Source organism: Taudactylus pleione, unplaced genomic scaffold, assembly GCF_031769625.1.
Source record: "Taudactylus pleione unplaced genomic scaffold, aTauple2 ptg000116l, whole genome shotgun sequence".
Classification (NCBI taxonomy): Eukaryota; Metazoa; Chordata; class Amphibia; order Anura; family Myobatrachidae; genus Taudactylus; species Taudactylus pleione.
Window position 1 is genome coordinate 13,428,504 of NW_028284518.1, and position 27,605 is coordinate 13,456,108.

General features: G+C 43.5%; 1 protein-coding gene across 1 annotated transcript in view; it reads left to right on the forward strand.

The window, feature by feature from the left end:
* The first annotated feature begins 240 nt into the window (after positions 1-240).
* F13A1 (coagulation factor XIII A chain) overlaps positions 241-27,605 on the forward strand; it is a 205,196-nt gene continuing 177,831 nt past the window's right edge. Inside the window, exons 1-3 of the mRNA XM_088471783.1 lie at positions 241-307; positions 9,351-9,521; positions 16,586-16,774. Coding sequence (XP_088327909.1) covers positions 9,362-9,521; positions 16,586-16,774 — 349 coding nt within the window. The 5' untranslated portion in view covers positions 241-307; positions 9,351-9,361. The remainder of the gene's footprint in view (positions 308-9,350; positions 9,522-16,585; positions 16,775-27,605) is intronic.

Below are 27,605 nucleotides of genomic sequence, written 5' to 3' on the forward strand. Positions count from 1 at the left end.
TACACATATTTTTTAAGTATTTGCCAGAAGAACAAAAGTTGTCTTGTTTGTGACAACAACTGTCATATGGTTCCTCTTTACAGACATGGACCACATTATTCATAGAAGCCTATTTTGAAAGCAAGGAGAGCAATGTGATAATAATTATCCATCTGGAATGGGTGGAGATCAGAGGGAAGTGAAACTATTGAGACCGTGGTGGTAAAAGGGGTGGGGAGGGGGAGGGCTGTCTCTGAAATAGAGAATGTTACAAGACAGTCTTAATTCTGATGAAGGAAACCAACACAAGCAATCACAAGAGGAAAAGGTACTAATACACTTAAGTTATTGCCACATATGGTCATCAGCTTTGGTTTATTAATCATCACATGTTGTACTGATAAATATAATTGTAATCACAAGCTATATATTTGTTAAGCACATTTGTCATTAAAAAAATCTTTCGTCGCTAATGACCACATGAATACATGGCTTCCTGATGCAAGCCTTTAGTGGTATTGGAAATAGAAAACATAGTGGGTGTTGAACCATGAGTTTTAAACACAAATAATGCTAATCCTAAAGAACAGAGATTTACTTATATATACTATGATTTAAGTTTCAACTACTTTGGCTTATGAAATTATTGTCACTCACCAGATTTGGTAAATTTCGTAAATTCACAGAAATGACAGCATGTACAACTACTGTATAATAAACAATGACAGTGACAGCACTATACAGCACTATGCCACTTCATGCAGGAACTCTCTTGTGGGCTTTTTGCCATGGCCTGGTTTTATGCTGCCATGTTTTATAAAATGTCTAAAACTTTAGTGTGGGAGACTTTTTTGTAATCAGGGAAAGAAATAGAAATCTGGAGACATTACACACCAGCGTTGTAATGGCATGGAGAATTGATAAATGCAGAGTTTGCCCCAAGTGAATGACCTTTGCAGTATTTTATTTTGTTAACAATTTGTGCTTCTTGACATGTGACAAGTCAGTGGGTGTTCAGGGCATAGTGTCTCCACACAAAAAAATAACAGTCTTAGCTACAAAGCTTCAATGTATTTGAACAAAACCATGGGAACACATTTAAAATAGAATTTAAAATATGTTTAATATAATTTAAGTCAAGGTCAGAAGATTTACTGTATGTCAAGTCAGCTTATTATGTCGGTTATTTTCATCAGAATATCTTCATAAAGCTCTAATTTTAACAACATTGTAAAATGTTTGAATTCATACTTTACATAGCTCTGTTTGTTTCACTGCACTTTATACAGCTTCCCCAGTGTTCTTTGAAAGAATTCTCTTAAAAAGTGTGCAGCTTTGTGCAGCATGTGATCATGGTTTTACAAGAGATTAGCTACTGCTGTTTATTGCATGGACACAACTTTATCAGATGAAGGCAGATGTGGAAGCTACAAGGAGTAAATTACAGTATATAGAGCATTCCTTAGTCTTCCTAATACAGTATGCGAATGAACAAGACATGAAAATCTGTCATAAGATATAAAGGCTGCATTAATCTTTCTTTTATGAAGTAAATAAGATGTGAAATAGTATAAATTTTACTTTCATTTATACAAATGATACTGATAGGCACCAGCTTGCATACACATATCTTCAAATCACACCAAATAGCCCCTTTGGCTCATCATAGACTTTGCGACTAAGCCGCGCCACTATGCATCTCGCCACACACTTTGTGCCAAATATGCATCTTATTTGCATCACTAATGTGACAATGCATGAGAACCTTGGACACTGGCGTTAGTACGGCATACAGATGTTGTGTGCAACTCAGGTGCTTACCTGGTTAAAAAGGTAAAAGACTGAGGAGCAATACAGTTGAGCCGGACCATGCATCGCACCACGCTTCATTGTGCCTAATCTGTGACTTTATACTATTCCTTTGCAACAAAAATACCGATCCTAAATCCTAAATGCCTATATATTAATAGCGACTTGGATGTAGCTACTATGCTAATAAGACGGTTTTCAGCAAACAAGTATGAAAGTCTTGTAATCGCTACCCATGGTGGAGAATTTAAGTCATTGTAAAAGATATGAGGGGCTGAACAGAAGTGTGTTTTCAGCTTCATTGACTATATGCATATATATTATTATTATTATTATTATTATTATTATTATCCTTTATTTATATGGCGCAACAAGTGTTCTGCAGCACCTTACATAGTACATAAAACCAATAAGTGAACAAGAAACAAGTAACTTACAGTACATTACAGCGCATGACAAGGACACAATTTATATACATTGCTGCAATAGTGAATAAAACACTCACAATAAACAGCAGGGAGTTGGCAGTCATGTGTGGGGTGCCCTAATGGGAGTAAGGAGTAGAAGAAAATGTAGAGAGAAGCATATGAGGGAAGAGGTCCCTGCTTGTGAGAGCTTACATTCTATATATATATATATATATATTAGGGGTGTGCACCGGACACTTTTCGTGTTTTGTGTTTTGGTTTTGGATCTGGATCTTTCTTCGTGTTTTGGATCTGGATTGGTTTTGCCAAAACCACCCTTCCGTGTTTTGGGTTCTGGGTTTTGTGTTTTGGATCTGGATTTTTTCTTAAAAAATAAAAAAAACCGCTAAAATCACATAAAATGGGCCTTTTTTAGTTCCTACGCTATTAATAACCCCAATAACATTAATTTCCACTCATTTCCACTCTATTCTGAACACCTCACACCTCACAATATTGTTTTTAGGCCAAAAGGTTGCACCGAGGTAGCTGGATGACTATGCTAAGCGACACAAGTGGGCGGCACAAACACGTGGCCCATCTAGGAGTGGCACTGCAGTGGCAGACAGGAAGCCAATCAGCGTTATGGTGCCCATTTGCATGTAGCACGAACCCAGGAGATCTGTGCTACATGCATCTGTGTGATTGGCACAGAGCAATGACAGGTCAGTGAGACCTGTCTGTGCTGCTGTGGTAAAAAAAAAAAAAAAACCTGTGTAAAAAAAGAAAAAAATGGCGTGCACCCCCCCAAAAAAGAGCAACCAGCCCCGGGCATTAGTAACCCAGTGCTGGGTGTGCTTAAATACAGGGGACAAATGACGTAGGGGTCCCCTGTACTTAAGCACAACCAGCACCGGGCTAGTCAGAACCAGCGCTGGTTGCCAAAATACGGGGGACAAACGACGTAGGGGTCCCCCGTATTCTGCGCAACCAGCTCTGGGCTCTGATCCGGTCCTGGTTCTGGAAATACAGGGGGAAAAAATTAGTAGGGTTCCCCTGTATGTTCCAGAACCAGCACTGGACTTTTTCTAGCGGGGGGCTGATGCCACAGCCAGGGGAGCCCTTTCACCGGGCCCCCCAGCCGCAGCATCAGCCCTGACGGCTAGTCAGCCCAGGCTGGGGATCCCTGAAGAGCTGGGGACCCCCCCAATAAAGGGGTCACCCTCTCCAAGGCACCCCAGGCCCAGGCTGATAGCCCGGGGCTATCCCCGCCACCCCTGGTGGCGGTGGGTGGCGGGTTGATTGTGTGGTGTGGTGTAAATAAAGAATATCAAACATTGTCTTTACAAGTAGAACTGCAAGTCCCAGCTAGCCTGCCCCGCATGCTGGTACTTGGAGAACCATAAGTACCAGCATGCAGGGCATTAAAGGCCCACTAGTACCTGTAGTTCACCTGTAAAAAAATTTTTTTAAAAAGCACAGGACACACACACCGTGACTGTATAAGTTTATTAAACATACATACACACACACATGTACACATACTCACCTATGTAACCCTGTAGCATCGGTCCACTTGTCCGGTAAAGTATCCATAGGGGACCTGTGAAAAAAAACATACTCACCATCTCCTATGCGAGGTTCTGTCCTCTTCGTTCCAAAGTAGGCATCCCCGGACTTGGCAAAAAACAAAACGAAAACGCGATCCACGAACTTAGTACCGTTCTATAGAACGGTACTTCCCGAATGAGAGCTTAGCGGCGGGGTATCACCATGGAAACCCCGCTGCTAAGCGTTCATTGGCTGAGAGAGGTCATCTCCCGTCTCTCAGCCAATGAACGGCTCCCTCCATTGTAGTCAATGGTGGGAGCCGCAGGGTAAACTTTAATAACCTTGCGGCTCCCACCATTGACTACAATGGAGGGAGCCGTTCATTGGCTGAGAGACGGGAGATGACCTCTCTCAGCCAATGAACGCTTAGCAGCGGGGTTTCCATGGTTATACCCCACCGCTAAGCTCTCATTCGGGAAGTACCGTTCTATAGAACGGTACTAAGTTCGTGGATCGCGTTTTCGTTTTGTTTTTTTGCCAAGTCCGGGGATGCCTACTTTGGAACGAAGAGGACAGAACCTCGCATAGGAGATGGTGAGTATGTTTTTTTTCACAGGTCCCAAGTGGACCGATGCTACAGGTTACATAGGTGAGTATGTGTACATGTGTGTGTGTGTGTGTATGTATGTATGTTTAATAAACTTATACTGTCACGGTGTGTGTGTCCTGTGTTTTTTTTAAACATTTTTTTACAGGTGAACTACAGGTACTAGTGGGCCCTTAATGTCCTGCATGCTGGTACTTATGGTTCTCCAAGTACCAGCATGCAGGGCAGGCTTGCTGGGACTTGCAGTTCTACTTGTAAACACAATGTTTGATATTCTTTATTTACACCACACCACACAATCAACCCGCCACCCACCGCCACCAGGGGTGGCGGGGATAGCCCCGGGCTATCAGCCTGGGCCTGGGGTGCCCTGGAGAGGGTGACCCCATTATTGGGGGGGTCCCCAGCTCTCCAGGGATCCCCGGCCTGGGCTGACTAGCGGTCAGGGCTGATGCTGCGGCTGGGGGGCCCGGTGAAAGGGCTCCCCTGGCTGTGGCATCAGCCCCCCGCTAGAAAAAGTCCAGTGCTGGTTCTGGAACATACAGGGGAACCCTACTAATTTTTTTCCCCTGTATTTCCAGAACCAGGACCGGATCAGAGCCCAGAGCTGGTTGCGCAGAATACGGGGGACCCCTACGTCGTTTGTCCCCCGTATTTTGGCAACCAGCGCTGGTTCTGATTAGCCCGGTGCTGGTTGTGCTTAAGTACAGGGGACCCCTACATCGTTTGTCCTCTGTATTTAAGTACACCCAGCACTGGGTCACTAATGCCCGGGGCTGGTTGCTCTTTTTTTGGGGGGGGCACGCCATTTTTTTCTTTTTTACACAGGTTTCTTTTTTTTTTTTTTACCACAGCAGCACAGACGGGTCTCACGGACCTGTCATTGCTCTGCTGTGTCAATGACACAGATGCAAGTAGCACGGATCTCCTGGTCCGTGCGTGCATCTGTGTCATAGAAATACACAGCAGCACAGACGGGTCTCACTGACCCATCTGTGCTCTGTGTCACTGTCAGTCACACAGATGCATGTAGCACGGATCTCACGAGTCCGTGCTATATGCAAATGAGCACCATAATGCTGATTGGCTGAGAGCCGTGACAGACGGCTCTGTCAGCCAATCAGCACTTTGCCCATTAAAAGCAAAGGCATTTTTTTTAAAATGGCCGCTCGAGGCAAAACCTCGAGATCCGACAGCAGATCTCGAGGTTTTGCCTCAGGAGAGGGATCCGGGGCAGACAGGGAGATCCGAGCTTGGGCTCGGATCGCCCCGGATCCCCGAAGTTCGGGTGGGTTCGGTTCTCAGGGAACCGAACCCGCTCATCCCTATATATATATATAGGAAACAAAATAAAAGACGCACAGCGCGAGTGTAAAATCAGGAATACATTTGCTTGTATCAATGCTCACATACATCAGTTTGCAGTATTCAGCATTCATAGCAAAGTGGAAGCTGCTCAAATCGATTTGGCAATACTCTTCAGGTGCATGAAGGAGGGGTCATACTACACAAAAAAAAACAGAAAGGGGGTGTCCCCAGATGTCCCCCGACACACTAAATTGTACCTGCAACAATACTTAAAAAACTATATGGTAATAGAATTTCAGAGATATTTGTTGCATGCATTTGCAAATACATAGTAAGCCACCAGGCCAACTTCACGGCTTCTCTGATAACTGGTGGTCCCAACACTGCATGATAACAGTACCCACTCCTGGACCATGTAATTGTCTATTGTAAAGCCTCATGAAAAAAGGCACATACAGAAATACTTCCAAACTGAGAGCCAGGCCCTGGGACCTCCATTTAGCACTATAGGAATCAGCATGCCCTCCAAATGCTGGTTCCATCTATGCCTCTCAAAACAGCAAACATAACAAAGTGGAAGCTGCCTAAATCAATTTGGCAATACTCTTCAGGTGCATGTAAGGGAGGGGTCATACTAAACAAAAAAAACTGAAAGGATGTGCCTCAGCACACTAAATTGTATTCAGCATCATCAGACCCCCTGACAAAGTCCAGATTGGTAATGAATACTGCAAACTTCTGATGTATGTGAGCATTGATGCAAGTAAGTGTATTCTTAATTTTACACTCACGCTGTGCGCCCTTTATTGTGTTTCCTTTACATGTTGAACTTGGCCTGAGGTTGGGGCTATTAGAAAGGTGCTGCACTGACATCAATCTGGGCTGGAATAAGGACTATATTGGATTTGAAGTCATTTGTGCATGTAATCTCTTTGTGTTATATATATATATATATATATATATATATATTCAGAGTAAGTCAGCACTCACATCCAAACAGTAGGTAAAAGCCTGGGGTTTCCATTCAATGACATCCAATTGGTATCAAAAATTTTCATAAAGTGCAGAAAGGAATGCACTCACCAGGGCTTCTCTTCAGATTGTAAACAAATATTCTGGCAACAAATTTTAGTCAGAGCATAGTTACGTGGTCACATGGTTGACGTTTCATCCGCACAAAACGCAGTCTTCATCAGGACACATACAGACACAGTACAGGACACACATACAAATATCCTCCATCTCCACCACCTTAAATACCCTAGGCGATAATTCCAAAGTCGGGTGCTTTTTCTGTAGGTACCTATGTCAGAAGCTGAGTTTTCCAACAGTTTAGGGTGCACACCGGAAGTGACCCAGCTGGATGAGTGGAACGCATGACTTCCGGTTTTGCTGGAACGCAAACCGGAAGTCCGCAGCAGTGCGACCTTGCACTGGATGGATGCAATTATATTTTTAACTCCAGCGCTTCAGCGCACGTGGATGGTGCTGTAGAGGTAAGCCTGGCGGCTATACATAGTGTGAAATATGCACATTAAGCCATTTCCGCCCCGCAAGTGTCACTTCCGGTCCCGGGGGGACGCAGGGGGTGGGATTAGACTTTGGAATTATCGCCTAGGGTATTTAAGGTGGTGGAGATGGAGGATATTTGTATGTGTGTCCTGTACTCTGTCTCAATGTGTCCTGATGAAGACCGCGTTTTGTGAGGTCGAAACGTCGACCATGTGACCACGTAACTATGCTCTGAATAAAATTTGTTGCCAGAACATTTGTTTATAATCTGAAGAGAAGCCCTGGTGAGTGCATTCCTTTCTGCGCTTTATATATATATATATATATATATATATATATAAACTCAAAAACAGCGAGCGGCACTCCTCGGCTTTCTCATTCAAAAATCACCACATTTGGTATTTATTGCCAATGTGGTGATTTTAGAATGAGAAAGCCGAGGAGTGCCGCCCGCTGTTTTGGAGTTTGGATTGCAGGTGATTTACTTCCCGGGGAGGGCACCCAGGTATTTAAAATTATGTTTTCCAGAGTGCCGGTCTAAACAAAGCACTATATATATATATATATATATATATATATATATATATATATTGTAACACAGGGTGTAGAAATGAGGACTTAAGTCAGGCAGATACTCATTAAAGCAGTATCTTTTAGTAGCAGCAGACACTGCACTCTAGCATACTCAGGCTTATGTCTGGAAACACAGGCATATAACACAAATAACCAAATTAACATAAAAGGTCTGGGATAGTCCCGCCTTACATGACCTGGCTCTCCACACTCATAGCAAATGACCTTGGCATCTCCAGTGGTGTTTCCTTGTGGAGGGATGATAGTCGGGGTCACAGGTCAATGGGGTGCCATCTTAATGGGTCGCCCATTCCTTGGTTTCTTTTCTATCATCTTTGTCATATTTCCTGCGGTCTCATACTGCTCCAATACTGTAATTAATTCCTCTAAATTCTGAGGATTAGTGTGTATGACCCAGCACTGCATATTCCGCCCTAGGGTTCTTATACACTGGTCAGTAACCACCATCTCTAAAATCTGAGCGGGAGTGCAGTCTTCTGGCTGGAGCCAACTTCGCCCAAGTCTGGCGAGTTCTGCAACCTGCTTCCGAATTGGGACTCCTGGTAATAGGGCCCATTCATGGAAGTGTTGTGCTTTTCCAGAAGGAGTGAGGCTTGACCTGGCCAGATGGCACTTTTGCCATTAATGGGGCAGACTAGATGGGCCAAGTGGTTCTTATCTGTCATCAAATTCTATGTTTCTATGTTTAGGTCATATTTCTCTGCAACAGCAGAGGACAAATCAGCATAGGCTTTCTGAGCCTCACCAGTGAGATAGGGGGCAAGTCTTGTACATACATCTCCCAGACACTACACTCTAGCATACTCAGGCTTAGGCCTGGAAACACAGACATACAACACATATAAACAAATTAACATAAAAGGTTCCAGCACTCCTTGTGCTTAGCAGTCAGCAGTGGCTTGCATCCACAATCGGCCATGCTCTCCCAGCATAGCTCTGGGTCCCGGGCACTACAACACTCTGGCCTACTAAACTAGCTGCTATTCAGCATCAGTGCAAAGAGCATCAGGCAGATGAGAGTTTTAAACTCTTCTTGTGCTGCTGACTTCCTGTTGGCTCTGGGTGACCTGGAAAACCAGGAATTCTATATTTCCAGTTTGAGCTGTGTAGTCCAGAAAACCCGAAGTTCCAAACTCCTAATGCAGCTGCAGAATGTGCCGGTCTTGTTTTCCTCTCCCTTGAAGGGAGCTGATACCACCAGAATGTGGGCAATTCAGAGGGTTTACATGGGATAGTGTCATATCTGATTTACTGACATTAATGTTCAATGATTGCCTGTAAGTCTTCTGCTAAATTTGTTGTTGTTGTTTTTCCTCCTGAGTAGGATCTGCATTAAAATTCCAGAATATACTCAACAAATTTAATTTAATATCGCATTGTCCTTTTCGAAAGACCGAAGAATAGATTTATAGATGTGTAGTTTTTGTAGCAGCTGTGACATTGTAAAAGAACATTCCACTAAAGATACGTGAGATTCATCTCCAAAACACAGTTTGAGCCATGTGTAATGTACATGTACGAGTTGTTCACTTTAGACATTCAATTTATGATAGTCTTTGACCAGATAGTTTTTTTTGTTTCAGTGACTGTCATAATGTCAGAGCCAAAAGCAACTAATGTGGACAAAAAGAAGTCTCCAGCTCCAGGCTATACAGGTCGTAGATCTATCCCACCAAACGTCTCCAATGCTAATGAAGATGACATTCCCCTCAAGGAAACCTTTGGTCTCATCCCAAGGGGTTTTGACACAACAGGTAACAATTCATTGTCACTGGTAATCTACAGAGCAAGCTAAAGTTTTAGCATATCAAGGCAAAAAAACAGTAAAGCAATACAGTTTCTAACAAGGACATATTAAGAAGGATACCTAAATAATGGAATAATAATGGAATACAGACCCTCCAAAGTATTAAGTCATCATCTGGCTCACACTAGCTCTTCTGTTCTATTGAAAGAACAGCATCATCAGTCCAAGCTAGCAGTGACAATCATTATGATGCTATTAGCTTGGGGAAGGGAAAACAGACTGCTTTCATATACTCATTATCTAAATATGGGGTGGTGGTAATGGCATCATATATATATATATATATATATATATATATATATATATATATATATATATATGTATATATATATATATAAAAAGCACTAATCCACGGCACTCACCATTCCTAGATTTGGGGTGCAACATGGTATGTGACCAGATTGTTTAAATAGAAATCACAGGGGCTCTGCACTCACCATAATAACTAACAATACTAATAATAAACATAATAAACAGTGGGGTTTTGGTTCATGAATTGATCAATGCATTTAAGCTTGCAGCCCCCATCACGGGACCCCACTTTACTGCAAGTCCCTACTCTATTGCTCAGAATTATAACATGGACATAGCCATCACGTTAGTGTTAAACTCAGGGTATGCTATCTTGGTTTAAAGCTCACAGCAACTTTGATCAATGCATTTAAACTTGCAGCTTATATATATATATATATATATATATACATACATATTTTTGATCTGTGTGATCAGCTAAAGTCCTGGTTGGCATCGCAACTGACGGCACAGATCAGCTGACTGGGTGTCACAGAAGGACCATGCCGATTCCTGGGTGCAGCGTGCACATAAGTTTGTTTTTTATTATTTTCTATTATACTGTAACTATTTGTTTTCTCTGTAATCAGCTTGTGGTCTATAAAGAAACACAGCTGATAACTAGGGGTGAGCGGGTTCGGATTTCTGAAATCCGAACCCCCCCGAGCTCCCCCGATCCGAAGCAGATCCGAGTCAGGCTCGACTTTTCCCGCCTGACTCGGATCTGAAATCGAGGCAAAACGTCATCATCCCGCCTTCCGAGTCTCGCGGGTTTTGGAACCTATATAAGGTACCCGCATCGGCGCCATTTTCTCACTCGGCTGTGGACAGTGAAGAGGGAGGGTGGGAGTTAGGGCTGGCTGGGCTGTGTAGTGTAGTGTAGTGCAGAGTAGTGTTGTGCTGTGCTGTGCTGCGCTGTGCTGCTGTTGTCCACTACTTCAAAGTCCATAGGGGCTGGCTGTGTTGTGCTGTGCTGCTGTTGTTAATAGGGGCTGTGTCCACTACTTCAAAGTCCATAGGGGCTGGCTGGACTGTGTTGTGCAGTCAGTTCTCCATAGGGGCTGTGTCCACTCCAAAGTCCTGTGCAGTGTCCCAGTCCTAAAGGGGTGCTGTAGTGTTGTCCAGGGGGTGCTCTGTCCATCAGGGGTGCTCCCCCCAAGTGCTAAAAAAATAATATTTTTTGTGTGTTTGTGAATTGTGTGCGCAGTAGCCACACGTCCATCAACAAAGTAGTGCCAAGCGTGCGCCTGTGTCATAAGTAAAGGGCGGCTGGCTTGACCGTTAAAGGGTGCTGTAACCCCCAAAGTAAACTCCAGTCCAAACCAAAAAAAAAATTATTTTCTGTGTTTGTGAATTGTGTGCGCAGTAGCCGCACGTGCATCAACAAAGTAGTGCCAAGCGTGCGCCTGTGTCATAAGTAAAGGGCCGGCTGGCTTGACCGTTAAAGGGTGCTGTAACCCCCAAAGTACACTCCAGTCCAAACCAAAAAAAAAATTATTTTCTGTGTTTGTGAATTGTGTGCGCAGTAGCCGCACGTGCATCAACAAAGTAGTGCCAAGCGTGCGCCTGTGTCATAAGTAAAGGGCCGGCTGGCTTGACCATTAAAGGGTGCTGTAACCCCCAAAGTACACTCCAGTCCAAACCAAAAAAATATATATTTTCTGTGTTTGTGAATTGTGTGCGCAGTAGCCGCACGTGTATCAACAAAGTAGTGCCAAGCGTGCGCCTGTGTCATAAGTAAAGGGCCAGCTGGCTTGACCGTTAAAGGGTGCTGTAACCCCCAAAGTACACTCCAGTCCAAACCAAAAAAATATATATTTTCTTTGTTTGTGAATTGTGTGCGCAGTAGCCGCACGTGCATCAACAAAGGAGCAGCGCCAAGCGTGCGCCTGTGTCCCATAAGTAAAGAGCCGGCTGGCTCATTTCTTAAAGGCTGGTGTAACCCACAAAGTGCACTACTCTCCAGCAAAAATAAAGAAATATTTTCTGTGTTTAGCAGCACGTATATATCAAATCGATATAACATAAATGGAGGACCAAACTTTCTCCGATAAAAATAAAATAGAGAAAGATCAAGAACCACTTCCTCCTAGTGCTGAAGCTGCTGCCACTAGTCATGACATAGATGATAACATGCCATCAACATCGTCTGCCAAGGCCGATGCCCAATGTCACAATAGAGGGCACATACAATCCCAAATGACAAAGTTCAGGAAAATGACCTTGAAAAAAACATTTAAATCAGCTGAAGAGAAACGTAAACTTGCCAATATGCCATTTACGACACGGAGTGGCAAGGAACGGCTAAGGTCGATCCCTAGTATGTTCATGACTAGTGGTTCAGCTTCACATGACGATGGAAGCCCTCCTCCCACTAAAAAAATCAAAAGAGTTAAGCTGGCAAAAGCACAGCGAAGAACTGTGCTTTCTAAGAAGATATCACAAATCCCCAAGGAGAGTCCAAGTGTGGTGGTGGTTGCGATGCCTGACCTTCCCTGCACTGGATAGGAAGAGGTGGCTCTTTCCACCATTTGCACGCCCCCTGCAAGTGCTGAAAGGAGCACCCACAGTCCACTTGCTGATATGCAAATTGAATATGTCACTGTTGAAGTACAACAGGATGAGGATACTGGTGTAGCTGGCGCTGAGGAGGAAGTTGGCAAGGAGGATTCTGATGGTGATGTGGTTTGTTTAAATCAGGCTCCGGGGGAGACAGTTGTTGTCCGTGGGATGAAAAAGATCATCACGGTCATGCCTGGGCAGAAGACCAAACATTCCACCTCTTTGGTCTGGCAATATTTCTATCCAAATCCGGACAACAACTGTCTTGCCATATGTACCTTATGTAAAGGTGGAATAAGTAGGGGTAGGGACGTTAACCACCTAGGAACATCCTCCCTTATACGGCACCTGCAGCGCGTTCATAATAAGTTACTGTCAAGTTCAGAAACTTTGGCTCAGACCGTAAGCAGTCCAGGGACACCTAAATCCCGTTGTCCTGTTGTATCCAAGCGCCTGCAAATCACACCGTCAACTCCCTCCTCGTCAATTTCCTCCGTAGTCAGGATCGGAAGTAGTCCTGCAGGCCATGTCACTGGCATGACTGACTCTCCTATCCGGGATTCCTCCGGAGGATCCTGCATTGCTACGCCTCCTGCTGCCGCTGCTGCTGTTGCTGCTGCTGGGAGTCGTTCATCATCCCAGAGAGGAAGTAGGAACACCACTACTTTTACTAAACAATTGACCCTCCAACAGTCCTTAGCGAGGAGGATGAAGTACGACAGCAGTCATCCTGAAGCAAAATGGATAACTGAGGCCTTGACTGCTATGTTGGTGTTAGACGTGCGTCCGGTATCCGCCATTAGTGCAGTGGGATTTAGACAATTGCTGGAGGTAGTGTGTCCCCGGTTCCAAATCCCGTCTAGATTCCACTTCACTAGGCAGGCGATACCGAGACTGTACAGAAACGTCAGAAAGAGTGTCCTCAGTGTCCTGAAAAGTGCCGTTGTACCCAATGTCCACTTAACCACGGACATGTGGACAAGTGGAACAGGGCAGACTAAGGACTATATGACTGTGACAGCCCACTGGGTAGATGTATCACCTTACGCAGCAACAGCAGCAGCGTCACCAGTCACAGCATCTAAGAAACGCCAGCTCGTTCCAAGGCAGGCTACGCTGTGTATCACCGGTTTCAGTAAGAGGCACACCGCCGACAACCTCTTAGAGAAACTGAGGGAAATCATCGCCCAGTGGCTTACCCCACTTAGACTCTCCTGGGGATTTGTGATATCTGACAACGCCACCAATATTGTGCGGGCATTACATCTGGGCAAATTCCAGCACGTCCCATGTTTGCTCACACAATAAACTTGGTGGTGCAGAATTTTCTGAAAAGCGACAGGGGCGTGCAGGAGACGCTTTGGGTGGCCCGAAAAATTTCAGGCCACTTTCGCCATTCAGCGACTGCGTGCCGAAGACTGGAGCGCCAGCAAACACTCTTGAACCTGCCCCGCCATCACCTGAAGCAAGAGGTTGTGACGCGGTGGAACTCAACCCTCTATATGCTTCAGAGGATGGAGGAGCAGCAAAAGGCCATTCAAGCCTATACATCCACCTATGACATAGGCAAAGGAGGGGGTATGCACCTGACTCAAGCGCAGTGGAGAATGATTTCCGTGTTGTGCAAGGTTCTCCAGCCCTTCAAACTTGCCACACGTGAAGTCAGTTCAGACACTGCCAGCTTGAGTCAGGTCATTCCCCTCATCAGGCTTTTGCAGAAGCAGCTGGAGAAAGTGAAGGAGGAGCTAAGACGGAGCGATTCCGCTTGGCATGTGGGACTTGTGGATGAAGCCCTTCATTCGCTTTGCCAGGATTCCAGGGTGGTCAATCTGTTGAAATCAGACCACTACATTTTGGCCACCGTGCTCAATCCTAGGTTTAAAGCCTATGTGGTGTCTCTCTTTCCGGCCGACACAAGCCTGCAGAGGTGCAAAGACCTGCTGGTGAACACACTGTCAGCTGAAGCGGAACGTGACACATCAACAGCTCCTTCTTCATTTTCTCCCACAACTGGGGCTGCCAGGAAAAAACTTAGGTATCCTAAGCAACCCGCTGGTGGTGATGCATGGCAGGTAGGACCAAGTTTGGACATCTGGTCCGGACTGAAGGACCTGGCAACAATTTCTGACATGTCTACTGTCACTGCATATGATACAGTCACCATTGACAGAATGGTGGAGGATTACATCGGTGACAGCATCCAAGTAGGCATGTCAGACAGTCCATACCTGTACTGGCAGGAAAAAGAGGCAATTTGGAGGCCCCTGTACAAACTGGCTCTATTTTACCTGAGTTGCCCCCCCTCCAGTGTGTACTCCGAAAGAGTGTTTAGTGCAGCCGGGAACCTTGTCAGCGAAAGGCGTAGGAGGTTGCTTCCACAGAATGTGGAGAAGATGATGTTCATCAAAATGAATTATCAGCTCTTCCAGGGAGACCAGCCTCCAGAACGTACAGAGGGACCTGTGGTGGTGGATTCAAGTGGGGACGAGTTAATACTTTGTGAGGATGAGGATGTACACACTGAAGAGGGTGAGGAATCGGTGGATGAGGAGGATGAGGATATCATCTTGCCTCCGTAGAGCCAGTTTGTGCAGGGACACATTAATTGCCAGCTTGTTTTGTGGGGGCCCAAACGAACCAATCATTTCAGCCACAGTTGTGTGGCAGACCCTGGCGCTGAAATGATTGGTTTGTTAAAGTGTGCATGTCCTGTTTATACAACATAAGGGTGGGTGAGAGGGCCCAAGGACAATTCCATCTTGCACCTCTTTTTTTTCTTTGCATTATGTACAGTTTGGGGCCTAGTTTTTCAAACTGCCATCCTGTCTGCCACTGCAGTATCACGCCTAGATGGGTCACGTGTTTGTGCCGCCCACTCGTGTTGCTTAGCATAGTCATCCAGCTACCTCGGTGCAACCTTTTGGACATAAAAACACTATTGTGAGGTGTGAGGTGTTCAGAATAGACTGGAAATGAGTGGAAATTAAGGTTATTGAGGTTAATAATAGCATAGGAGCAGAAAAACCTACAAATTCTGTGATTTTAGCTGTTTTTATGCTTTTTTTCAAAAAAATACAGATCCAAAACACAAAACCCAGAACCCAAAACACGGAAGGGTGGTTTTGGCAAAACCAATCCAGATCCAAAACACGAAGAAAGATCCAGATCCAAAACCAAAACACAAAACACGAAAAGTGGCCGGTGCACACCCTTACTGATAACAGAAGCTGGCTCTGGGTGCAGGGACATTGAGGCCGGCACATGCAGCCTTTTTTTTGCGAAAAATACCTGAGAAGTGCTGGGAGGGGATTCACAGGGACAGAGCATTTTCACAAACTCTATCCCAGGATGCGAATTATAATACATTCATAAGATATTTGCAAATATCACATTGCATATGTAATCGATTTTTATCATATCACAAGCGCAATTTATTTGCGGATTGTTAAAAATATGCCTGTAAGTGTGATTCTCAAATCACAGCATAATATACTGCATATATTGATGGTGTTGTAGTTAATATGCCGGCGGATGAAATGCCAGCCGCCGATATACCGGCACCAGAATCCCGCTGCCCGGCAAAATACTGACGCCGGTGTCCAGAAGGGGATCAGGATACCGGCGTTGGCAGCCCGTCCGTCAGGAATCCCGAACGGAGAATCCAGCTAAGTATCAGTGTTAGCCCGGTGATGGGGATTAGATTTAGGGACCCCCAGGGGGAAATTGGGGTTAGGCACCCCCCCCAGGGAGGGTTAGGGTTAGGCTGCGGGGAGGAGGGGTTAGGGTTAAACACCCCATCCGGGAGGGATGTTCACTCATCGGGCTTCCGGCATCGGGATTTGATACCCATTCCATATTGATGTGGCCGCATTTATACACTGTATAGCATTTAGTATTATATGTTAAGATACGTGCAACTCAGAATACACATGATAAATTACAATTTTGCATCTGTTAGTTTTTTCTTATGTTTGGGCTGCACAATTGCTATAAATTAGGCCCTATGTTGCATAATGCATAGTCAGCCATTGCATTGTTAAAAAGATAATGCTTTTTTCCAGTAACAGCTGAAGTGTTGAAAGTGCCCATCTGTGACCTCGCAGCAGCAGAAATCTGTGGACAATAAAGCTACATTCTGTTTATTTCATTTCTTTACAGATTATCTGACAGTTGACAATGTTGAGGTGTTCAAGCAACAACATGAAAAAAACAAGAAAGCGCATCACACTGATAGATTCTTCAACAATAAACTAATAGTACGCCGTGGACAGACTTTCGAAATTAGGATCGACTTTAACCGTCCATATAATCCAGAAAAAGACCAGTTTTGGGTGGAATATGTTATAGGTAAGGTTCTAGAGAAATGTATTGAAATAACAAGTCTACTACTTTTCAACTATAATAATAAAATAAGAAATCCCAGTGAAACAGTATAATAAATCTGGGGTGAAGTACTCGAGAAGTCTTTAAATGTGAGATTCTTATGCCATGGATAACCTGATATCTTCTGAGGACCTCATAAAGCTACAGTTGCTAACTGTCCACTTTTGAATTAGATATACTGGTGCCCTAGCTGGTTCTAAAACCACTGTCCATATCTGTGCAGTCCTGACACCTGGAAATAGCATACACGTGTATGAACGGGTTGGGTACGCAATCTTTGCACTGATAATGCCGGCGGTCAGAATCCCGGGAAGTGGATTCCCGACAGTGGAAAATCCTGATGCACACATGTAAGTATTTTTCCCCTTCCCCTAACCCTAACCGACATTTCCAGCAGCCTAAAGCTGAGTACACACTAAACGATGTGTGTACCCAGTAATGCGATGGATGACTGGACGGGTGATGGGGCAACTTCTCAGGCGGGTGGTACACATTAGATGATCCAGTAGTGCCTGACCGCCCGATATGTCAGAACCAGCTGCATGTGTTCGTCAGTTGCATTGTCAGATTGAGCTACATGTAGGGACGACCTGATGATGCAACTGACGACCAAACGGGAGCGTGCATAGCCTGACATAGTAGGTACACATTAGACGATTTTGACGTTATGTTTGCCCATCAGATCTGGCAAAATATTGTCTAATAAGTACCCTAACTCAAACCCTTCCCTCCCACAGCCTTTCATGACCCCGGCAAAGTGAAAACACCTGAGGGTTACTCAGACGACCAATGTTTTTCGCAGATGATCTGATGCTGCGTCATCGGACACAGCAGCGAATCCAAAGTCGCAGATAAGGTTTTGGGTTTCTTTAAAATTTATAAAACCAGCTAAAAACATGTAATTTGGACCTTTTTACATGCAATCTAAAATTCGAGATTCGGTTTTTACATATAATTTCCGAATTTACACCAGACCCGAGCTGTGACTTGGTTCTACTCGGAACCCCAAAGGTGATCTGAGCCAAGACTCAATTCAACTCGAAATCCAAAAGTTTGGGTGTGTTTGGCTTTCAGGAAAACTAAACTGCACATCTCTAGTGCTTCATGGCCCAGACAAGCCACTTTTTTATTACTTCAAGCTGTCAGTTCTTAACCTATTACTTGTTACCTAAACAGGTATTTTATTATTGATACTGATATTATCAATTTACAATACTTTTCAGTTTTTTCTAACCTAAACTTATTTTATAACAGCTGCAGTTTATTGCTTAACTTTGTACTGTTTTATGTGGTTCACTGGACTTGAACTGCTTAAATTTCAATAAAAACTGGAATAATAGGTGTGTTCTAAAACTTTACTGGTAGTGCATAGTCCGTTCCAAGCTATATCAATTGTGAGTGGCTGAAGTGAGATGCATATACAGGCTGATAATAATGATGATGACAACAGCAGCATTATATAATCGCTTCTGATTGGCTGATTGCAATTTCATCTCTGAAGCAGATAGGTACTTTCTTTGTATCTGGTGCATAGACTATGTATTTGTGTGGGTGTTTTAACTATTTTTCTCTTTTCGCACATTAGGAGATTTGTTTCTGATGTATCAGAGAGGTTTTTTACTTTACATGAAATGTAAGAGTGAATGCTTATTTCACAAGCAAACCAAATTGACTAAACCATTGGTGTAAGATTAGGTGACATATGCCTGATGAAAACTGGGTGATTGTGTGGCTGGTGCAGACCTGCACACAGCCCGAGATGTATACACCTCAGCTAATTGGCAGAAACATGCTATTTTTTGAGCATACGTCCAATTTGCCTGCAATTCAGCATCAAGTCCATAGAGGCATGTGCATGGGAAAGTTTAATGACATAACAGAGAAACTAATGCGAAGACCTGGTCTTTGCAAAAACTAGCAACATCCTTTCAAGCATTTTACAAGTCAATCTGTTAGGTATCATTAAATTGGTACTAGAGCAAGATTTCAGGAGAATGCTTTAGCTGGGATGGTGGAGAGAGAAGATGAGTTGAGCTGAGATAAGAGAAAACTGAGTAGAAGGTAAATTAAGTAGCTGCATGATAGAGTGATGCAAGAGATTTGGATGAATGTTGATTAGCTAATGTATGGCAGTGTGTAGAGGAACAATTGATCTACATTATGCAGGCAATGGTGTAGTCTCCTTTGCTGCAGCCTGGCTGGTGCAATGGAGCAGGCAGCCTCTGCAGGTTGGACATGTGATCCAGGATGCTGACAGTTGAGCTCAGTGGGTCAAGCAACCAGAGGTGGCAACAGCATTGATAGTTGGGTTAAGTGGAATTGGTAGTGCAATGGATGCTTTAAACAGACTTGTCCGTGGTGTGATGACACTGCTCTACACACTACTACTCCATTTACCAACAGTTAAACAGTTAAAATTAATGTTTATATTTGTGAAAATAAGAAAAAGTGTGGGCTAGAGCACAGAAGTGAAATTACGTGTAGTTAACTCTAACTGCTGGCCAAGAAAGGCTGTATATAGAGAAGAGGAGTGGGCCTGGGCTTCTTTGTGGTAGTCCAATCAATAGAGAAAGTGGAAGTAGGTAAATAAACACTTTGATAAGTAGGTTGACAACCAGGAAAGGACATTTTCCTGAAGACGTAGGGATGAACGTTGTCAGACACAGAATATAGGCATGCTGCATATCATTTTAATTAGCAGAAGCTGCTTGTGTGTAAGATGTATTTGAATATAAAAAGTTGCACGAAAAGACACTCTGAGCTACCAAGTGATGTCACTGCATGGCGCAACTAGAAGGGCTGTTTAACGTGCAAGGAAGTAAGATGTATGTGGACACATCTATATGGTTAGGAGAAGATCAGTAAAAAGGCAAAATGCAAGAGTCAATGCATGAGATAAGTGCATGAATTAAAGTGTTTGTAGTGTATTGTGTGAGACACAGTGATGAGGGATAAGGTTTACTGAGATGTCTGGTAGGCAGCCTCTATTCTCTAGTGGGACATTCGCTCAGTATTATAAAGATTGCGTTCAGTTACTAAGTGGGCATCCAAGATGAAGGGGAAGGGAAGTTTACTTCTGATGGATCTCTTGCACCCAGCATGGGGCTGGTGGAAGGGCAAATTCTAATGAAGATGACTGCGACCAGTGGCGTCACAAGGGGGGTTCGGGCCGCACCTGGGTGTGTCACCTGCCGAGGGGTGACATCAAAGTGCCAACTTCCCCTCAGTGACAGGAGCTGGGTGCTGCCCTGTAGCATAATGGGCAGCACCCGGCTCCTGACACAGTGAGGGAGCCGGCACTGTAAATACACTGGTCCCCGGGGGCAGTCCACATCTCCGGGACCCCAGCAGAGAGACTAAACCGAGGGGTTCAGGCCGCATAGCCATGCCCCCTACATGCGAGGCCATGCCACCTTTTACCGGTGCGTGGCTTTGCCACGCGCACTACTCTACTAACCGTACAGTGCACCAGGTGTTACCCAGCGACAGCTGCCGTAAGATCAATGGGCGGCATGATGTCCCGCCAGCAGATGCACGTACACTCACATTAGCTAAATGGCATCTGGCATTAACATAAGATAGTAAATCAGGCTTCTGCGGCTGCCCGCAACTACAGTACAGCCACTTTGCGTGCAACTCAGAATCAGCCCCTTTGTATGCAGATCAGCATTTCGCTCACAAGTTTTCTCAAGACATGACGTTGTTTTTAGATTTTGCTTTTTGTGTTATTTTCAGAGATTTAAAATGAAATTTATATATTTTAATTGTTTTATTTTTAGTCTATACTGCACCATAATTGAGGAACTCATTAGTCTCTGTGTCCTACATTCTTTTAAATTTGCAAACTCTCGCTCACTAGGCCTGTTGCACTACTTTTAATCAGTATATGTGTACAGTACACGTCAAGACTTTAAAAACATTATATTATTTATACTTGGAGCAGGATGTGTCCATCTCTTACCTGTAGCTCCACAGCTGCTATCAGGTATTTTTGCTGTAATTACACAATGTTAATGCTATGGAATTTATCATCCTTATTGCAAATGATTTAGGAGGCATTCAGCGCATTTTGAACCCGTAAGATTAGTCATATGTTTTAGTCTAGAGACTGGAAACATTAGGGGTGACAATTTGGCTATGTACATAAGATATCATTTGGGCTGGGGTCAGTGAGAGCAAGTTTTGCAATAGTATATTTACAATTTCCAACATAAATTCTACCCCTTCCACCACCTTGTGTTTCATAAATGATGAGCTACAGGAACACTAATGACAAAAAGCACAGAACACAGTAAAACTGGTTGTGGGTAAAATTACCGCAAAAGCCAGACCCATATTAAATTCACATAAAAAGCCAGATCAACATTTAGAGGTATATTTACTAAGGTGCAGGTTTTTCGAATTGGAGATGTTGCCCATAGGAACCAGTCAGATTCTAGCTATTATTTTCTAGAAGGTGCTAGATAAATGTTAAGTAGAATCTGATTGGTTGCTATGGGAAACATCTCCACTTCTTAAAACTTGCACTTTAGTAAATATACCCCTTAGGGCCTGATTCAGAGATGAACGCAATGCTGATATCTCTATGTCGCACTGTGCATGCGTCATGGTACATTACCATAGTTGCTCGCAGAGACTCTTTATTCTGTGTAATTGGCAGTCAGGGTGCATTTACGGGAGGTAACGGGGAGTGATGGCAAAAAATGCAGGCGTGTTGTGATAGTTTTCGGGGCATGTCACAGCCTGCGTCTGCAATCCCAAACACAATAAAAAATGCCTCCAGCGTCTCAGTTACAGTGGTCATTCTGAGTAACCATAGTAACCATTCTGAGTAACTTTAATCACTGGGTAAATGGCATGGCGGACATTTTCCCAGTGATTTGCGCATGCCAGTAGTAATGTCCTGGGAATAAGGCGCCCTGATCTCGGAGACCTGCGCATGCACAGTACACTCTGGCTCAAAGACAGTTTACTGCACTACCAGAGAGGAGGGGGCCCGGACGGAGGATGCACATAGACCCCCTCTTTTCTTAAAATGCCCCTGGCCATAGGGTTACTCAGAACTGAGATAATTGAATGATCTGCAACTGAAGCTACGACTTCATACACAGATGCTTGGATTTGGAAAGCCGCAGGTGGGCGTCTGTGACATTGGCATATTTTCGCACAATAGCTGTGTATGGGGTCGCAGCTGTGATCACATTAGTGTACATCTCTGAGTCAGGCCCTAAATGCAGCTTTTACCATTATATGAACAACAAAAATTGTCAGCATCTATTCCTTTTGCATAACTGTGTGTATCTAGCATAGTGAAAGTATTAGGAATTAGTTAATATTTTCATCAAAAGATTTAAGCTTGCAGGCCAACATCACGGCTTCCTCATTTCTGCAAATCCTGTGCAGCTGGTACTAAGTATGGTATAGGTAAATCCGAATGCTGGCATAGTTATCAATGTTTTTGTTTCAAAATATTGCCAAATGTTGTACTAGCTGCTGCTGGCTCCTGGCTTACTTATAAGGATATTGAATTAGAACCTCTATACACTCCTGCCTATACCTTCTAATATCCTGCCTATACCTTCTAATATCCTGCCTATAAACCTTTAAGGATGACACTATTTTGCGTACTCAGTCATATAGTAAATAAAGACTCCAGACCTTTTACCTGTGGTTCCAAAGCACAAAGTGATATTTCAAGTAAAAGTACAGTCAGTTACACGCTATGATCTAAGTACAATTTAGCGCAAAGAATTATACAGACCCAAGTACAGTTATACATACGCAGCGCTCTGGGCCAGATGTAGGCTTCAGCAAAAACCCCCATCTATCAGCATTCAGCAAGAAGACTCAGACTGGGGTCATAACACACACATTTATACTCTCACAGAAACAGACAACACAATAGAGAGGCTTGTCGCTGATGCCATTGGTTCCCAGGAGGATGCATCTGTTGCAGAGCATTAAACAGGTTGATTCAAATAGACACAGTCCAGCCTCTATTAACTGGTTGTCTCTGGTTTCCTGTTCATGCACATCCTAACAGTTGGTCATATAATGTACATTTTGGTGCTTTAAGTCTCTGCGGTCCATAAGTTGAAAATGCATGTTGCGATCTTCACACTGACGATATCAAAATGCTGTTGAAAGAGTGCAGATCAGTATAATATCAAACATGACTTACTTATCATGTATTAAACCTTAGCTACCAAATAACCTTTATTTCTCAGCAATTATAATAAATAAACAAACTTGAATCTTATACTTTAAAGCTTATAAGACCTTTTATGTGAATATGTACTGTGTAAGTATTTGGGGTTTGATATAAAGACGCTAGTTAACTTGGGGCAGATGCATGCGCATGAAGCTAATAAACAGCATTTTCATACAGGATCTTATGCATTTGCTAATATGCAACTAGTTAACAGCGCAATTGTGCGTATTAATGTGTGTATGAGAAATGGTGAAAGATGCAATCGCATGATGCTAATAGTAATATTGCCATATGTACTTAAGTGTGAGTTTACCTAAAATGGCGCTTGGGTGGCCATTTGAAAAATGGCATCTTGCGATCTCATTTTCTAAAATGGCATCTTGTGGCCAGTCACAAGATGGCGTCTTTACGATCTAATTTTAAACTGATCTTGTCTCAGCCAATTATCCAGCTTCGACAGTCCACCCTTTGATAGTGAACAACATGCTATCACAATCTGATTTTAAAAATTAATTTAGGCTTACATTTATATATTATTTAGTGTTATTATGGGATGGCACAAGGTGGTTCTTAATCCATCAATAATGTGTCTCTGAGTGGGGACATAAAACTACAATTATTTGCACACAGCGGATCTTGGAAGATCATGTGAAAGGTGTGGGGATACAACAGTCCTATAAAGGCAGTCTTGAAGGGGAATTTGAGACTTTACATTATCTGAGGTGTTTTAAAAATAACATTTCAATAATACATTATTTGCATGTCTAAATATAATACATTAAATTATGGTATTTCCTAGTTCAGGGTTGTAATGCAGTTCTATATTTACCTCAGTATTCATATTGTCATTACTGACCACCATCATAATTTCGTTCTTTCATTTTACTCTATTTTTACATTTTCCACACTTCAACACAATAGGAACACACTGGACACATAGGCCAATTATTATGATGACAATCAGTATAAGGATCAAGAATTTGCCTATGCTGGTGATCACTTCCTGGACCCATTCCCCTAGGCCTGAGAACCATTTTACTGGGTTCAACCATGAGACCCATCCTTCTATCTTCTTCCCTACTTCAGCCACTGAAGCATTATGGTTCTTACGAAATTCCTAGCTGCAGAATTTCATCCATCTTCCGGTCTATCACCTCCTTGGGGTCGCTGGTATCATTGGTGACATAGCTGCAACATTTTACTCCAAATTGGGTGGCCAAAGTTACGCAGTACCCTCCAGTAACAGCAGTTAAATAATTTAACGCTAGCCTGTGTTGCACCAGTTCTTTCTTGTACGCTTGCAATTCTCTCCCTGTATACCTGAATGTGTCATCATACATCTCGGTGATATTATCTATCAATTTAGCAAGTTCCTGAATATATCTAAAATTTAATGTACCCCGAGCGATCCTGGTGGGATCCAGTGCGACTAAAACTTGGAAGCCAGTTGTCTCACTAATTAACTGAGTGGCTTTATGCATGTCACCAGGTATCATATTTCGTTTGCCTCTGTGTTCATACTGCGTGTGAAGATATGGTGATGGTGTGTTTTTATGGATACCAAGCATTTCAACTTGTGTGAGGGTCATAACTTCTGGGACTACTCTTCCCAGGTAACACAAACCTTCGGAACTCGGGGAGAGCCACTTATACGCCTTTCTTCCACATATAAAATACACATTATCGGGGAGAACATAAGGGATGGTATGCATCATTATCATTAAACACATTTCAGCTCTCTTAACAATAACAGTACTAAGATTGGTCAGACGCTCCCCTGATTGGCATAGCACTCCTCCTGATTCCACTCCATCAGCAGTGCCATCAGCTCCCATCTCCTCAATTGGTCCCCCATCACAGAAATCGGATATCCCAGAACCAACCAGAATGGTGAACACTCTAAAAGAGAATATGAAAATGAACACAGCAGGCCCGTCCATTGCCACAACAAGACCTGCAAATTTCTTTTAGTTCAGGTATCTCACTACGACCTTTTCAATCCTCCCGGAACAAGTTTGCAATCGACAGGTCCACGCTATCAACCTTGTCTCCGACTTGTTTCTCCACCGGTTGATTGACCTTTTTGCAGTGAGTGGAATGGACCCAGGTATTTCTCTCAGCCACCTTCAAAGATGTAGTACTTGTCAGCAGCACCTGGTACGGACCTTCCCACGATCAGTCAAACAACCTGAATGCAAGAAATTTCTGATCATAACATATTCTCCTGGTTCAACATCATGACAGTTAGTTTCAGGCATATCATGGGACAACAATTTTAGTTTCTGCTGTTGCTGTTTTAATTGCTTACTCATTGATATAAGATACCTTACAGTTACCTCGTTGTTACCTTTCAAATCTTCCTCTGGACTTATAATCAAATGAGGTGGTCTACCAAACAGTATTTCAAATGGGGACAGATTTAGAGGGGGTCTAGGAGTGGTCCTTATGCTATGCAGGACCAACGGTAACGCTTCTGGCCATCCTAGTCCAGTCTCTGTCATGATTTTACTTAACTTATTTTTAATAGTCCCGTTCATCCTCTCTACCTTGGCACTGGCTTGCAGTCATTAGGGGGTGTGAAGTTGGCTATTAATACCCATCAGCTTACACATATTTTGGAAAACATCATCTGTGAAATGAGTAACTCTGTAACTCTCGATGATTTTAGGGATGCAGTATCTGCATACAAATTCCTGAACTATTTTCTTGGCAGTAAACACAGCAGTATTAGTGGCCGCTGGGTAGGCCTCAACCCAGTTGGAAAATACGTCAGTGCACACTAACACATACTTAAGGTTCCTGCAGGGTGGTAATTAGATTAAATCAATTTGTATCACCTGGAAAGGTCCATCAGTTGGATTGCTTCTAAAAGATGTTTTATGTGTCTTGAATGTGCAACTGGTGTGCCTGCTGCTGTCATAAAATTTCTCAGACGCCATAGAGCCCCGAAATCGTGCACCACTCTGAACACGTACCTCGAGTCAGTGTAAATGTTAGCAGACTTGCCTGCTGCCAGTTCACACGCTCTAGTTAGTGCTACTAACTATGCCACCTAGGCTGAGGGAGGAGGACCAAGAAGTTTAGCTTCTATGATGTCTGTGTCATTTACAACAGCATAACCTGTACATAATTCACCTGTGTCTGTTTATCTATGACAACCCCCATCCGTGTAAAAATTTACATCTACATTCTCCAAAGGTGTGTCACGTATGTCAGGTCTAGCAGTAAAGGTCTGATTCAGATATTCCATACAATCATGTGCATCATTATGTCTGCTGAACTCACCTCCAGCCAGCAACTCGTCCCCTTCAACCCTTTGTACATCATGTGGTACATATGGTAAATACGTTGCTGGGTTCAGCGTGCTGCAACGTTTAACATTGATGTTTGCAGGTGCGATTAGAGCTAGTTCCCATTTGGTAACCCTAGCTGAAGAGACGTGTCTGGTTTGAGCAGAGTTCAGCAGAGCAGATACAATACTACGTCCTCACTTTTATTCACCAATAGAGCGGTAGCTGCGACACTTCTCAAACAGGTGGGGAGTGATCTTGCCACAGTGTCCAATTGGGCACTGTAGTATGCTACGGGCCTACTGGCATCACCTTGTTTTTGTGTGAGGATACCTGCAGCACAACCATCGGCTTCCGTACAATACAAATCAAAAGGTTTTTCATAATCAGGTATTCCCAATGCAGGTGCTTTTGTCAGACTATCCTTAAGATTAAGGAAAGCCTGCTCTGATTCCTCTGTGTGTATGACACATTTGGGCTTTTAGGAAGAGACTAAGTCCTGCAAAGGCAAGGCCAAAATAGAAAAACCTGGGATCCACATTCTACAGTATCCACACATTCCCAAGAAGGTACGAATTTGCTGTTGATTCTGCGGCAGTGTCATGTTCTGTATGGCCTGGATTCTATCATTTGTGAGATGTCGTAACCCCTGGGTTAGGCAGTGTCCCAAATATTTTACTCTGGATTGGCACGGCTGTAGTTTGTCCTTAGCCACCTTGTGTCCTGTATGCCAGAGATGAAGCAACAAAAGTTTAGTATCATTCAATCATGACATAAACAAATCAGAACATAGCAATAAATCATCCACATATTGAATTAGAACAGATCCATTGGCAGGTTGAAAAGATTGTAAACAGTCGTGCTGGGAAAAGATACTGGGGCTGTCTATGAAACCTTGGGGCTATCGTGTCCATGTATATTGTACACCTCTGTATGTGAATGCGAATAAATACTGACAGTCAGGGTGGAGAGGCACAGAGAAGAAAGCAGAACAGAGGTCAATAACAGTGAAATGGGTTGCATTTGGAGGGATCTGCATAAGAATGACAGCTGGATTTGGCACTACGGGGAATTGGCTCTCTACTACTTTATTAACACCTCTAAGGTCTTGTACCAGCCTATAACCCCTCTCACCACTCTTCTTCACCTGGAAGATGGGACTGTTGGCTACACTAGCTGTATGAATTAAAAGTCCCTGTTGTAATAATCGTAATGTCTAACATATCCTGCACCTCATGCGCAACTCTTTCTGGGATATCTAAAATACACCTTCAGGGGTGTGTCACGCTGGGAG